The following is a 15,717-nucleotide window of genomic DNA, read 5'->3' on the forward strand; positions in this document are numbered from 1 at the left end:
CAAAACATGGATGCTGATACTTAAATGTAACTGCCTGAACCATCCTGTACATTATTCCCCACCTTTTTTTTTTTTTTAAGAGAGCATCTTGCTCTGTCGCCTAGACTGGAGTGCAGTTGTGCAATCACAGCTCACTGCAGCCTTGAACTCCTGGGCTCAAGAGACCTTAACCTCATCACCACACTCCTCTAATTTTTAATTTTTTTTGTAGAGATTGGGGTTTTGCCATATTTCCCGGAATAGTCTCGAACTCCTGGACTCAGGTGATCCTGCCACCTTGGTCTCTCAAAGCGCTGAGATTACAGGCATGAGCCACTGAACTCAGCCCTTTATACATGATCTATTCTAGTCATTTAATACCGTGTTTATTTAAGGTGTTGTGCATATTTTGTGTGTTTCTATTTTGAGGAAACTTGGATGAGAATCTATTTAGTGACAGTTTAAAAATACACAGGAAGTAAAAGTGGATTTAGGAGTTAATGTTTTTTAAGTTACTCTACAAACTTCAGAGCTTTCTTTCTCACATTACAGGAATTTCTACAAAAAAGGTTTCCTCCGTTTAGTCTATCTAAGAGTAGAAACCCCAAGCTTGTAAATTTTCAGATGCATTTCAGTTTCTACCTATTTTACCTTATTTTTCCTTGGCTCTGGTTTTCTTATAACTCTTTCTTTCATCTAATACCAGGCTCAGTCTCAGGGAGCAATTACATTTAAGATTATACCCGGCATCAAAGAGGAGACACCATCAAAAGAAGGCAAGGTAATCATTGCTTAAAAACATTTTTTGTGTGTGTGGGAGGGAAGTCGTGTTTTTCCATCAAACACATATCCACTTTGTCACTACGCATTTCTTTTAATATTCTAGTTTTAAAATTATTATGTTTTGAATCAGAGTTAGGAGAATACAGGGCATTTCATGTATATTTTTTATCTTTATTCATCTTCAGTGAAACTTTTCTTCCAGATGTTTATCAAAGCCCTCTTTGACTATAATCCTAATGAGGATAAGGCAATTCCATGTAAGGAAGCTGGGCTTTCTTTCAAAAAGGGAGATATTCTTCAGATTATGAGCCAAGATGATGCAACTTGGTGGCAAGCAAAACACGAAGGTGATGCCAATCCCAGGGCAGGCTTGATCCCCTCAAAGCATTTCCAGGAAAGGTGAGCTACCGGTACATAATAATGGCTTTTCTCCAGCTGACCTTTTGTTCTCTGCAAAATATCATTCTAGCATTGATGTGATAAAATATGCTGTAAAACCTTGCCTTAGAATTTTTTATCCCTTGGGTTTGGATTTCTGTTTTGTCTAACTAAGTATGATGAATGACCAAAAATAATATGACAGTACCGGGTCATATTAGATTTTTTGTTATGAAGCAAATGGAAAATAGCACATTAATATCTTGAAACCATGTTGATGTGAAAGGTGGAAAAAAAAAAGACCGTTGGTTTTGGAGGGAGGGAAGATAATTTACAAAAATGTGAAAGTGGACTATTTGTTTCTTAATTTGAATAGATTGCATTGCATTCATTTTTTATCTAACCTTTAAGTTTTTTCTTAACACTAAATATTTTGATGTTGTATTCACCTTGGACCTGTGCTGAAAATTGATAGGCATGTTGACTTCTTTCTCCCAGGAGACTGGCTCTGAGACGACCAGAAATATTGGTTCAGCCCCTGAAAGTTTCCAACAGGAAGTCATGTAAGTTTGTTAATAAGAATATAGAGTAACCAAACCCTGCTGTTTATTTTTTACTATTAAAGCAGGTGCTCGTGGCAGAACAAAGGGTCCTATATTACTCTAGCAATAACTTTGGGGTCATCATTTCTCAGGAACAAATAAATACGAGATTCATATGTGGAATATTAATGTGAATCTTTTGAAGAAAAGGGTGGTTGAGGTTGTTAATAATAAATCCATGACTCACTCTTTAAGAAAGTAACTGCTATTACTACTCTCTTTGATTTCCAAATGTAGGTATTTTATTAAATGTCACCTAAAATGCAGCTCTTTTATTTTTTCAAAGACAGAAGGTTTGGGTTAGGTATTTTTTGGTAAAGATTAGGGAGAAACAAAATCTACCATTTTCTTTGGCACAAAAGCAACTATGCTCAAGACCAATTGTTCTTAATTCCTGTCTCATCCCCAGATCGTAATACTTCTGACCTTTAGCCTATCCATTTGGAGTTATCACTGGACTAGATTAAAAGAAAATGAGAGAAAGACGAAGGATGGCTACTCTATGACTACTGAAAAACATAGTGTGGATTTAAGCACTTTTTTTCTTCTTTCAACCTAACCTTCTGTCAGCTTTTCTTTACTTCTCACCACCCACCTCCTCAAGTCCCCATCCCATAAATTTCCTATTTCACCTCCTCTAGATATTTCATGGTTCTAGGTATTTTAAGAGGAAAAAACCAGCCCTTTGTTTTCAGCATAGAAGTTGTACATTAAACAGTGAAATGACCAAGTAAATGGCCCTGGAATTTTACACCAACATCTGTTTTTAGTATTGTTGCATTTTTCACATCTCCTGTGATTTCTGTCAGTTTGCAGAAGCGTATAGCCCAGGAATCACATTAGAAGGGAGCCAAACTGTAGTTGAGTATAAATCTCACAAGCAGGCAAATGCTTAAAGTGGAGCACTGATTCAAAAGCCTGCTTGTTCTTGCTACATTAAGTCTGGGCACAAGGGAAAAACCCTTGTCACAGAATGCTACACATCTTCTGACATCAGAAAGCTTAAAGCTTTCATGAGAACATTGCATTGTTTGTAAGCGTGATGACTTTTCACTAGCCAACTCACCAACAGAAAGGAGTTTTGACGTATCCACCTGATTTGCTTTTTAAGGGATTTTTAAATAGGGGGCTTACACATTTCTAATATATTTGATATATGTGGGATAAGATATGTGTAACTTAAAAATGAAATAAATATAATTATACTTGAATCTGGATCAACTCTAAGTCCTAGGCAACTTAGAAATTTACTGTTTGATATTATTATGAATTTTCATTGATTCAAAAGTTTTGATAAGTGTATATGTGTTTCTTTGAAAGAACTATACAAAAGGGATACATTGCTTTTTAATAGCTCTTCCAAACTGGTTTCTGTATAGCATGTGAAGGTGAGGGGGGTGTGTGTGTGTGTGTATGTGTGTGTGTGTGTGTGTGTGTGTAGAAGTATTAATTGTAACAGTCATTTTGTCTGTTGATTTGTATAATTTCTTTTTTATGTTAATACTTCAGTATTTGCATCTGATAAATGTTTATTCTAGCATTTATCTTTACTGAAGTGTCCTCATTTGACTGATTTGGTTTTTTGCCGTTTCTGCCTCTTAAATTCCATTCAGAAATGTTTGCTGGTCCTCCTCTCTTTCTTTCTTCTCTCTCTCTCTTTTTTATTAAACTAGCTTTTGATTCAAACTGAGAGATGCATTATTTGTTTTTATATATGTTATTTATTTTCAAATAAATCTGGTCAAAATTATCCTTATTAAAGCATAAGCATCTAACAAACATGGCCTTGTTCAGAGGGAAAATATATTTCTGTGAGAAATAGAAAATTAAGAATTGAAATTCTACTTGAAATTTTCTTGAATATTGTCTCACATAACGTTAAAAATTATGCATAAATCATTGTATTGATTCTGAACATGTTAAATGCATTTAAAAGCACTTTAACCTATGTTTTGATGATGATTCTTTACATAGCTAAAACTTGTAAAGGCCATCTGATTCACTACTTTCTGGATTTCAATATTTGGTACTTAGGGTTTTAGAATACTTATGTTATTATGCCCTTTGCTGAATTATAGGAAAATGCCATGAAGAAAAACAGCAAATTGGCATAAAATCTTTTGTTTTTATGATTTTGAATATTAATAGAATACGGTTTTTAAAAAGTTTCTGATTTAATGTAAAATTTTTAAAGGAAGAATAATTCTATCATGTAGGTGTTTATAAATTTATTTTTAAAATACAATGATAAAAACTTTCTCCACTAATTTTTACAAGTGTACTTAAAACCTAGGATGAAATTTTAAATATCAGATTTGAATTAATGAATCTAGTCATGTAATAGCATTTACCAAATTAGCCAGTTAACTTTTTTCACAAAGTGATTGCTTGTATTACTCTTTTTCTTATTCTCTATTTTGCTCTTTATTTTATTTGTACTGTATCACCGTAACTTAAGTTTGCAGGGAGGAAAAGTTCATGGAAGATGGCTCTGGAACTAGAGGGTTTCAGTTAATATCAACATAGAAGTAAATAAGAAAGGGCACATCCCAATCTTATTATCTTTGCATATTTGTATTTGTGCTAGAGCTCTAGTTCTTGGCTCCAAGGTAAGTAAAATCAGGAGCCGTGATAATAACAACCGCTGTAGGCTTTAAAACTAACTTCCTTATGCAAAATTCATAAGTGTAAGTCAGATTCATCTTTGATGCTTGGTTATTTCTTCCACTTAAGAATCTTGGTGTATCTAATATCAACCCAGGAGAATAAAAAAGTCTTCCAAAAAAAAAAAAAAAATTACCTCTTAAAATAAAAAATTCCTGAAAACTAAAACATGAACTCTTAAACCTAAAATCTTTCTAAGTCTTAGTAGCTGGATATAAGGACTTGTGTCCTCCTCTTTCTCCTCCTCCTATTTTTTGGAAGAATTGCTTATCCAACAAAGATATTTGTAATGGAAATTTGTTTCCCCCTCTCCATCATCTAACGATAGGTTCCCACATAATGGATTTGTATTAGTAATGCAGACCTTGAAGTCTGATAGATTTTCTTTTAGATGACCAGCTTTTAGATTATTACATAAAAGATGTAGCTTAAGTGTTCTGGAAATGAGTAAAAGTGAATCTTATGTCCCAGATAGCATGTAGGAGTAGTTTTGCTTGACAGAAACTTGGCAGCTTGCATTTCTTGTGTCAATATAATTTAAAGTACTCTAATTTTCTTTCTAAAGCTTCTTTTTATAGTTTGGTTGCATATGTTACCTACCCGTTAAGAAAAAAATACGAATTTTTTTGAAGTATTGTTTGTTTCTTTTCTATTGAAATCTAACTATGAGTTAAGAATTGTCTTCCTAATGACAGAAAATTAATTTAACTTTAACTTCAATAGGATGTAATTTATATTAAATATTTAAATCCAGTATATACAGTCTTCAGGAAGGAGCAAGAAAAAGCTCTTATCCATGTAATGTATTTTACAACAGAATATTCAAGCATGATTTTTTTTTTTTTTTGAGACGGAGTTTCGCTCTTGTTACCCAGGCTGGAGTGCAATGGCGCGATCTTGGCTCACTGCAACCTCCGCCTCCTGGGTTCAGGCAATTCTCCTGCCTCAGCCTCCTGAGTAGCTGGGATTACAGGCACGCGCCACCATGCCCAGCTAATTTTTTGTATTAGTAGAGACGGGGTTTCACCATGTTGACCAGGATGGTCTCGATCTCTTGACCTCGTGATCCACCCGCCTCGGCCTCCCAAAGTGCTGGGATTACAGGCTTGAGCCACCGCACCCGGCCTCAAGCATGATTTTTTATAGTGTCATTTCCTTTTGTAATTATCAAAGTATAAGAACCTAAAAGTGTCTAATATTGCTGACTGAATAACCTTAATTCAAAATTTTTGTTTTATAAAATAACTCTTAAAAGAATTTTTGTAGTCAAAGAAACAAATGTACAATTTTTCAACCATTTAAAGATTAGAAAGGAAAACACAAAATATTTTATTGTAGAATTTGTTTTAATTGGTCATGATTGTTATTATGCAGGTAAAAAGAATTTTTTTTTTTTTTTTTTTTTGAGACAGAAGCTTGCTCTATCACCCAGGCTGTAGTGCAGTGGCGCAATCTTGGCTCACTGCAACCTCCGCCTCCTGGATTCAAGCAATTCTCCTGCCTCAGCCTCCCGAGTAGCTAGGATTACAGGCGCCCACCACCATGACCGGCTAATTTTTGCATTTTTAGTAGAGACAGGGTTTCACCATGTTAGGCTGGTCTCAAACTCCTGACCTCGTGATCCACCTGCCTCAGCCTCCCAAAGGCTGAGATTACAGGCATGAGCCATCACATCTGGCCAAAAGAAAATATTTAACTGAAGCCAAAGGGTATCCATTTAAGCAAGGTATAACCTAGTTTATTCGAAGACAGGCATTTGTCAGTTGATAATCACAATAGGCAACAAATGAATTTAAATACTGAGTAAAAAAACTAATTCACTGCATACAGTACCAATAGTCTGGAAGGTCCAACAGTTAAAAATAATATATCACAGGATGCTACAAGTCATTGTAATAAAGCTTTTCAAGTTGAGTAAGCTCCTTCTTTCTGGATTCTTAAGTAATTTTATTTGTTGTTTTCACACATAAAGTTAATTCAAAAACAAATACGTTGCTTATGCCATTACATGAAATTTGTCTAAAACATTGTGAGATATTTTCTTAATATTGATAGGGTCTTGTATAAACAGAAACACATGGGGTTTTAAAAAATATCTAACGTATTTTTTCCCCTAATACTAATACTATTTGGAAGATGCCAGAGTTCAGAGTTTGTGTGGAAAGAGGTGTAGATGGACTAAGTTGTAAATTTCACATCCAATCACTTACATCACTAGGTGGTTGAGGTTCAGAACCTTCTCATTGTTACTGCTCATGTTTAATCTCAGTGAACTGTGTTCTCCTGGTATTCCTGAAGATGTTTCTTCTGAAACACTCTCAGGGTAGATGCTTCTAGTCTTCACATAGGAAGGGTTCTCAGCCCTATTGTCTCTTGTATTTTGTCCTAGAGACCCAATGCCATGCAGGTTAGAAAGCGTTGGTTAACTCTTAGGGATCTGATCTGTGATTGTGGATTATTGCAGACTTTTAGGAGGGATTGCAGTAGGGGGTGGGACATTTAGGAAAGGGGTTTTTAGTATGGGAATTTGCCCATGTGAATAATAGCACACTAGTATAGACACAGTTTCTCCACTTGTCAAAGACACATGTCCCTTGCAGAGTGACATCCAGTGGAATGGGACATTTACCACTGTCCACTGTGCAGGGCTCACCACTTGCTTTTCACAACAACCTTTCTAGTCCATTCTCTGAAGACAGCATATTTATCTCTCTCTTAAAAAAAAAAGTTTTGTTTTTTTTTTGAGACAGGCTCTCACCCTGTCGTCCAGGCTTGAGTGCAGTGGCGCCATCATAGCTGACTGCAGCTTCAAAGTCCTGGACTCAAGCAATCCTCTTGTCTCAGCCTCCTGAATAGCTGGGACTACAGATGTGCACCACCTCCCCCAGCTAATTTTTAAAATTTTATCTAGAGATGGAATCTCGTTATGTGGCTTAGGCTGATTTCAAACTCCTGGCTTCAAGTGATCCTCCTTCCCTGGCCTCCCACAGTTCTGGGATTATAGATACGAGCCACTGTACTCAGCCACATTCATCTTTGTGAAACCTTCTTGGCCCCCACTTTGTGATTTTTCTGACTTCCCTCTCCTGCTCTAATGTGCTTGAAGATAGCAGATGGTGGACTCTTGATGACACTGGGGAGAGGAGCTGGCTCTCCCCAGCTACTCCTGGTGAGAGACTCTCCCTTTGGATAGGGGATGGGCTGGTGGGGCAGTGGGAGGTCATGCTAAGTCGATAGGAAACTTGGAAGAAACATCATGTCCCTCGACTTCTCTCCTGCCCATTTCTAGTGAGAGACTTGAGTAATCAAAATGTGGTTTTGCCATGATTAGCATAGCATTGAATTAAAAACTCAAGACTCGAGCCAGATGGCATAGGTCCAAATCCCAATTTTAACATGTACGAGTGGTTTGTATTTTTTTTTCTTTCTGATTAGTTCTTGAGCTCTCCCTAGGGAGTGGCTATATACTCTAGCCCTGCCCTGATGCAGGGGAGGTGCTCGTTGCTCTCTGCAGTGGTGCCTTTCATGGGATACTTCTTTCTCCTGGTGGAAGGCCTAATGCCTAAGTGTCCACCTGTGACCAAATGTCCTCTCTCACAGGGACTTGATTATATTGACAGACAGTCTTGGGGCTCTTGTCCGACCTGTGTCACTCACTCTCTAGGAATGTCCTGACCAAGAAAAACCTTAGATTCAGGCGTGTCCGGCAGGTGAGACACAGAGGAGGCAACATGAAATAGCAGGAGTGCGTGAAATATCAGAGGCAGTGTATTACTCACAGATCCTGGACAGGAGGGCAGCATGCCTCACAGGGCCAACAGGAAGAGGGGAGCTGTCTGGGACACAGATTCAACCAGTGTGTGGGGAGCAAGAGAGATGGGGGGGACAAAACCTTCACTGGGGTCCAGGGCATTACCCAAGCAAGTTTTCCTTCTGGGAGTTCTAATTAGTGGGTGTAAAGAAAGCAGGCATGAGTTCCATGGAGTTATGCTGTGACTGAGAGGTGGTCACTGCAGCATATCTGCACGGTCCATTTGGGGTATAGAGTCAAATAGTCTGTATCTGTACATCCCATAGCAAGGTGGTTGCCAGCAGGCAGTTGTATGAGGCAGATTTCTGGATGGGCTGCCTTGAGGAACTGGAAGCAGGCAGAGAGCTGAAGCTATGTCAAAGGTGACTAAGCCCTGTTTCTGATATGAGAAAGTTAAGCCTAGATTCACAATGGATGTCAAAGCAACATAAAATTATGAGAATTCACTATAAGGTTCTTTCTTATCTGAAAAAATGGGGATGATAGTACTGACCTCATACATTGTTTGGGAATTAAATAATTTTGTGTATTTAGTATACACAGAATAGTGCTTTCTACATAGTAATAATCACACAACTGTCCCAACTCTCTTCTGAGATCAACCTTTTGTATGTTTTTTCCTCTTTGTTCAAACTTGCTAAGTCAAAGATATTCCGTTCCTTTCCTTTTCTTACTAGATGTTTATTAAGCATGATACTTGCTACTGAATACATGTGTGGGGTTATATCAGTAATATAAAAAATACCATTCTCTTTCTACTTAAAAATTTTATGGCGAAACATTCTTTTGCAAATTTATACAGCATATTCATGACATTTTATTAGAATATTACATATATACTATATGTAACATAAATTACAGATTTCTTTGTGAATTGGCGTTGGTGTTTTAATTTTTTGTTGGTTTTTGTGATATGGCTTTTATCATTTGACTTCCATGGCTCTAAGTCTTTAATTGAGGGTGCAGTATTCAATCTATCCTATTGGTTCTATCAAAAAATAGACTCCATGCTTAACAACTCACTTTATAACAGAGTACATGAGATTTCAAAATGATCCATCCAGTGTCCATCATGCCTAGCTGTTTGCATAAACCGCATCATATAGTTTATTCTTTGTTTTCTAACAATTTGTTTTAGATTCACATGACAGGTAGAGCTACCTGTCACATGAGCATAAATAAAGTCACAACTTGGTGATTCAAAACACGAGCCTGAAAAATAATTACTTGCTTGTGATGTTTGCTAATACTGGTCAAACCAAGCCAACATAGTGTAAGGATCCATAGGTATTTGGAAAATAAAAATACAATGGTATACACTTTCCTAGAAGTGTTTTCTTTGGCCACTATTCTGTAGCTTGGATGGATAAGGGAGAAGAGAACTGTTCTGATCACTCCTGTTTCCTCTGAGGTCATGTAGTGAAATGCGTTTTACCTTGACTCATAGTTCAATTCGCCTCCACAATATTGCCAGTACTTTTTCCACCCTTACCTTAAAGTGAGTCTCCGAAGTCCTATTTTAAATTGCTATCCTATTAGTAATTTAGGAACTGTTTAGGATTACTTTCTAAAATGCCTTTCATCAGATAATATAGACAGAATGAAAAGAAATGATTCTGCATAACTCATTTGATATGTGTAATTACATTGATAATTGTCAGGTTATTGTTAAATTTACAGGATATTTAGATATGTTAAGGACAAAATTTGTTGTTTCTAATATCCTTTCTTCTTTCCACTGTTTTTGTCAAGAAATTTCTTTTAAGTATTCAACAGATTGATTTACAAAAAAAACCCAAAACTGTTCTATGAAAATAAATATAATCCCCTTATTAAAGATAGTATTTTGAAAAAAAAATGCTTAAGATTTATGTTCTGGTTATTTTTCCCATTTGGTTATTTAATAAGCTATGTAAGGACTATGTTTTGACAACTCAAGTGTATGCATTCTTTTTAAAACAGATCTACAGTGCAGCCTAAATACATAAATTCTGTTTATTTGTTGACTGATAATTTTGAAACATTTAAAATACATTTGTTTTTTCCTTTGGCTTTTCTAAGATGAGGAAACAGTTGAGTGTGGTAGGTGGATTTTTTTTTTGTTTTTTCTTGGGTGCAACATCTTCCTATTTTAATTGTATTTTCTGCACATTTAATCATTTCCTTTCTCATTTTCTTTGTGCTTCTCAGAGGAAATTAAAGGTACATGTATAAGTTACCCTGCATAGTCTAGTAATTTTATTTAGTGCACATATACGCAGGATTAAATGGAATATAGCAAGCAACTTATAAAAATACTCTGTTGTACCTCTAATCTTCCATCTTGACATTACAATACCAAAAATTGTGGTTAGACTTTGTTTTAGAAAGAGATACATGTTTTTTTTCTTTATGCAGCAGAAATATAGAATGTAATCTGAAATAGTAAATTATATTTTTCTTCTGTCAGTAGTCTCAAATATGAATGAAATAAACAGTATTCAAATACATTGACAGATTTATTTTGACGTAGGGTCTATGGGCATCTTCTCAATTATTTGAATTTTGTGCAGTCTATGCTGCTAGTTCCAGAAAAAAGAGGCCTAAAATAATAAGTACCCAATTACTTAAATAAAGTTTTTAAGATACTTATAGCCCAGTATTTATTTAACTTCAAAATACTAGCACATTGCTTACTTTACAAATGTTTTTATCAGTTCTTTTTTATAAAAGCAATATCATTCCCATGTTACTTCCCAACAGGAAATCTCTACTTATCAATAGAAAGGACATATTTTCATCTTAACCTTTCTGTCTAATCCAATGAGCCAAAATAAGTGCTATATTTTTACCTATTATCAAAGAGCCTGATTTACACAAATAAATTTACTTTGGGGGATCAAGTAGCATCATTTTTTTAACTTTGAAAATATAGGCTGGGCGTGGTGGCTCATGCCTGTAATCCCAGCACTCTGGGAGGCCGAGACAGGTGGATCACCTGAGGTCAGAAGTTTGAGACCAGCTGGCCAATATGGTGAAACCCTGTCTCTACTAAAAGTACAAAAATTAGCTGGGCGTGGTGGTGTGTGCCTGTAATCCCAGCTACTCAGGAAACTGAGTCAGGAGAATCACTTGAACTCGGGAGGTGGAGGTTGCAGTGAGCCGAGATCGTGCCATTGCAATCCAGCCTGGGCGACAAGAGCGAAACTCCGTCTCAAAATATATATATATATCTGAGAAGTCGTGTATAATTTTTCTTGGAACTGCACCAAGAACCATCAAAGAAAGTTGGGGGAATTAAAAAAAAAAACAACCCTGCATGATATTTCAAAATATCACTTTAAACTTAAATATAAAACAAACTGTTTTATGTTTAAGAGTGGCATTGCGAGGGCTGTTCTATGCTGTGCTTTACCTAATTGTTTTAAGTGGTTTATTTTTTGCATCTGCGGCTGGCCTTCTAACTGTTCTGCTTTATTTCTTGGCTTTTGTTCTGTATGCTTTTGCACTCCATCCAGAAGATGCTGACTATGCTGGTAACAACAGTGGAACCTATATAGGTGAGCACTTGGCCATGAAAGAGGATCTCTTTCTTTTTGTTGCTTTCCTTGAAGTCATTACCTTGTTTTATCTGAAATGAGCGCATTTGCACTCGCATGCCCTGAGGTTCGTTGGGGGTGGCACGCACCTTCACGTTACACAGGCTCAATGGGCTGGACACAAAGGGTTTCCTAGTGTGCTTTGGTTATTATATTCCGGAAATGTTCCAGATGCCCTATCTTTATATTATCTAATTTATATTTTTGATATAAGGTAAAAATAATTATATAGTTTCTGATAGAGGATTAGAAAACATCCTATTGGCACTAAGCAGTTTTACGCAGTTAATGGCATCTGGACTTTTCTAATTGCCTGGTTAATTGTGAATTATTCAACACTTCTAACCTTTTTCTTCCCAACAACTTTCTGCTTATTTTTTGTTGTCATTGTTACTGTTTTGGAGATGGCGTCTCACTCTGTCGCCCAGGCTGGAGTGCGGTGGCACAGTCTCAGCTCGCTGCAACCTCTGCCTCCTGGGTTCAAGCGATTCTCTTTCTTCACCCTCCCGAGTAGCTGGGATTACAGGCACCCACCACCATGCCTGGCTCATTTTTGTACTTTTAGTAGAGACGGGGTTTTGCCATGTTAGCCAGGCTGGATTCAAACTCTTGACCTCAAGCAATCTGCCCACCTTGGCCTCCCAAAGTGCTGGGATTACAGGCGTGAACCACCACGCCCAGCCATTTTTTGTGTATGTTTTCTTATGACTTCTTATTCCCACCGTCCCTCCTAAGCAAACATTGACTGAGCAGCCCCAAATATAATGAAGCCTTATGACAAACTTTCTAATCTGTATTGATAGAAAAAATTTCTAGTTTGGAGATGCCAAGGGTTGTTATATACAAAAATATCTAGAAATTGCTCAAGGCATTAAAATGATCTTCCCCAATGTTTTACTTTCAAACTTTCCTACTCTTGCCACATAGAAGCATTATGATAAACTCTCTGCTTTTAGTAGTGAGAGTGAATGAATGGTATAGAAACAAACTTTTATTTTATTATTATTTTTTGAGATAAGGTCTGGCTCTGTCACCCAGTATGGAGTGCAGTGGCACGATCTCGGCTGTCTGCAACCTCTGCCTCCCAGGCTCAAACCATCCTCCCACCTCAGCCTCCCAAGTAGCTGGGACTACAGGCCTGCATCACCGTGTCCGGCTACTTTTTTTTGTATTTTTAATAGAGATGGGGTTTCACCATGTTGCCCAGGCTGGTCTCAAACTCCTGAGCTCTAGCGATTCACCTGCCTCAGTCTCCCAAAGTACTGGGATTATAGGCATGAGCCACCATGCCCAGCCAGAAACACATTTAGAGATCAGCGACTTCAGCTCTCTTATTTTAAGATTAATAATTATGTATGATGATAATATCTCCTGGTTATTGAAGAAATGCACCAGAAATGGTATTTGGTATTTACTGTGTATTATCTCTAATACTGTGAGGTTAGTGGTATTGCATTTATTTTAAGAAAAGGAAACAAAGGGCTAGAAAGTTTACAGTATTTATCTGAGGACTCAAAGATGGTAAATGGAGCATCCTGAAGTTACATCCCCATCTGCCGAGACAGAATATTTGTACTGTATCTTTTATAATTGCCGCCCTTTGATTTTTCATTTTACAAAACAAACTAGAAAACCCTTTGCAGACATATGGAGTACTTCAGTTTCTAGGCTAGAGAAAATCTACTAAGAAAGAATTGGATGATGAGAGAGATTTTATTAAAATTATAGTAATTCTTTACTCATCTCAGAATAATACAGTGTGCCAGATACCCTGTACATCCCTTAACACCTCCCCCTCCATTACCGGAAACTGTAATGGCTTAAAACAGAAGCATTTATTCTCATGATGCTGTGGTCAGCAATGTGGTTCTTCTGGCCTGGCTCAGCTTGGTGGATCTGTTCAGTCTGGGGTCTTGGCTGTGGTCTGGTTGGTTTGGGGGTGCTCAGGTGGGTGAACTTGTTTGTATTTCATGGAGTCTTTCACATTCTACAAAGCTGGCCCATGCAATGGTCTCAGAGTTCCAGAGAACAGCAAGAGATAACAGTCTCCAGGATGTAAATGCTCAGGAAGCCTCAGCTTGCATAAGACCTGCTAATATCTCATTGGATGAAACAAACTTCATGGCCAAGCCAGGGTTACTGTGGAAGGAGAACCCCTGAGAGCGTGGGTACAGGGAGGTGTGAAGACATGGACGGCCATCACTGCACGCTTCTACTTCTCTCAGAAATAGAAAGAGTGGTACCTACTCCCTGCTTTTAAGGGCTTATAGTTGGTCAGTCAGACAGTAGGGATTATAGATAGCTGTGGCATAACACACTATCTGATGACTGTCACATAAAATGAGATTCAGAGAAGGAGGTGATCATCTCAGCCTGAATCAACCAGGGACCCCAAAGGTTAGGTGTAATTTCAGTTAGTGCAGGGGATAAAGTAGAAGAAAATAGCATGGAAAGAAATGACTTGCTGAGCACTGGGCATATTGAAGTTTGGTATATGTAGAAATTTAGTTTGGTACTGGATAATGTGAAATCGTAAGTGTTAGGCTAAGTAATTTGCACATTTATTAAAGTTTTGCCTGATTTTGGCACTTAGTGTTATTCTTTGTACAAAATTTTGTCCAAAGAACAAAATATGGATTTTAAATCTGTGTCTCTCTTGTAGCATTTAGCAGTTTTGTAAAATGAGTATTTAATCAGTAGATATATTATACACTGGTGTGCAGAAGCAAGGGGTGATCAGAAATACAGGTTTCTTGAGAGCATGTAAAGAAAATGAGTTCAGACAAAATGTCATTGAATTTGGCAACACGCAATCACTGATAACATCTGAGAAACGTTTTCACAGGAAGCCAAATTGCAAGGTGTCAAGGAGTGACAGAGTTGACAGCAGAAGAAGGATAGCAGTTGAGTCCAAGGCAGTTTTTATAGTTGAGGATAGGAGAGTTCCAGTGGGAGAGAGGATAATACAATCATTTTTGTAGGCAGAGATGATGGAGCCAATGGTAAAGAATTGAATATCTGAAAAAGGAAATAATTGTGGTTCACTGTGAATGATTCAAAGCTTCTAAATAACTTTTTCTTTCAAATATCGTTTTGATTATGTTTCCTTATGACTTATCATTCCCATAACTCCTCTAAATAACCATGGCTGAACAGTCCCCAATATAATCAACCTATAACTAACTTCTAAGGAAATCTTCAGTTCATAGATGCCAAGGTATGTTATTAATATAAACAAAAGCAAGACTATCTAGAAATTGTTAAAGGCATCAAACTTATCTTCACCTACATTTCTCTTCTTACTTTTTCCCCCACTACTGTAGTTAGGTGTCCTGATAAGTTCTCTGCTTTTAGTGGTGAGAGATAATAGTCTAGAAACACTGTTTTAGCGATCAATTGCATTAGAGAAAAAAGCCCAAATAAGACTAGATTCGGTATAATTAAGACAATGGGAATGTTTAGATAAAAAAATTTGGCATTAGCAGGTGAAGTTAAGCATACAGATATCCCATGGCCCAGCAAAATTACTTGTTTGGAAAAGGTGGTGAGCTCTGTGCTTCCACGAGACCATCTACATCACCCAATTAGAGGTGAAAATAGGGGACTATCTAAGCAGAATGAGCATAGCATGAATCATGTACCAGTTCGTATCAGACCCATGGCTCATGGATACTCTGAAGGCTCCCAGACACTTTGCAGACTGTATTTGGACAAAGATCCATACTTTTTGTTAGACCTAGAAATTGAGAAATTTAAAAATTTCTGGCTCCTTTGGCAGAACAAAAGGTTTGTGCAAAATAGGCCTTCATTTCCTGATGTTAATAATTAGCTGAGGTGGGGTGAGGTGGCTCAGGCCTGTAATCCCAGCACTTTGGGAGGCCGAGGCTGGTGGATCATCTGAGGTCAGGAGTTCAAGACCAGC

The 15,717-nt window shown here is 37.3% G+C and overlaps 1 protein-coding gene and 1 long non-coding RNA gene across 6 annotated transcripts in view; one reads left to right on the forward strand and one right to left on the reverse strand.

Moving 5' to 3' along the window:
- The window catches only part of MPP7 (MAGUK p55 scaffold protein 7), a 249,688-nt gene that overhangs the window by 181,335 nt on the left and 52,636 nt on the right, over positions 1-15,717 (forward strand). For all 3 annotated transcript variants that reach the window (XM_064368559.1, XM_064368560.1, XM_064368562.1), the window contains 3 exons: positions 686-760; positions 965-1,161; positions 1,639-1,703. In XM_064368559.1, coding sequence (XP_064224629.1) covers positions 686-760; positions 965-1,161; positions 1,639-1,703 — 337 coding nt within the window. The remainder of the gene's footprint in view (positions 1-685; positions 761-964; positions 1,162-1,638; positions 1,704-15,717) is intronic.
- Positions 1-15,717, reverse strand: part of LOC105732169 (uncharacterized) — a 150,424-nt gene that overhangs the window by 12,975 nt on the left and 121,732 nt on the right. Inside the window, exon 6 of one of the 3 annotated variants that reach the window (XR_010339535.1) lies at positions 12,447-14,813. The exons of the other annotated variants lie outside the window; for them this stretch is intronic. This is a non-coding gene — a long non-coding RNA (uncharacterized LOC105732169). Of the gene's footprint in view, positions 1-12,446; positions 14,814-15,717 lie in introns of those variants that run through there. 3 annotated transcript variants of the gene reach the window in all.

This window comes from Aotus nancymaae, unplaced genomic scaffold (genome assembly GCF_030222135.1).
Source record: "Aotus nancymaae isolate 86718 unplaced genomic scaffold, 86718_ANA_hifiasm-v0.15.2.pri h1tg000077l, whole genome shotgun sequence".
In the NCBI taxonomy this organism is placed as follows: Eukaryota; Metazoa; Chordata; class Mammalia; order Primates; family Aotidae; genus Aotus; species Aotus nancymaae.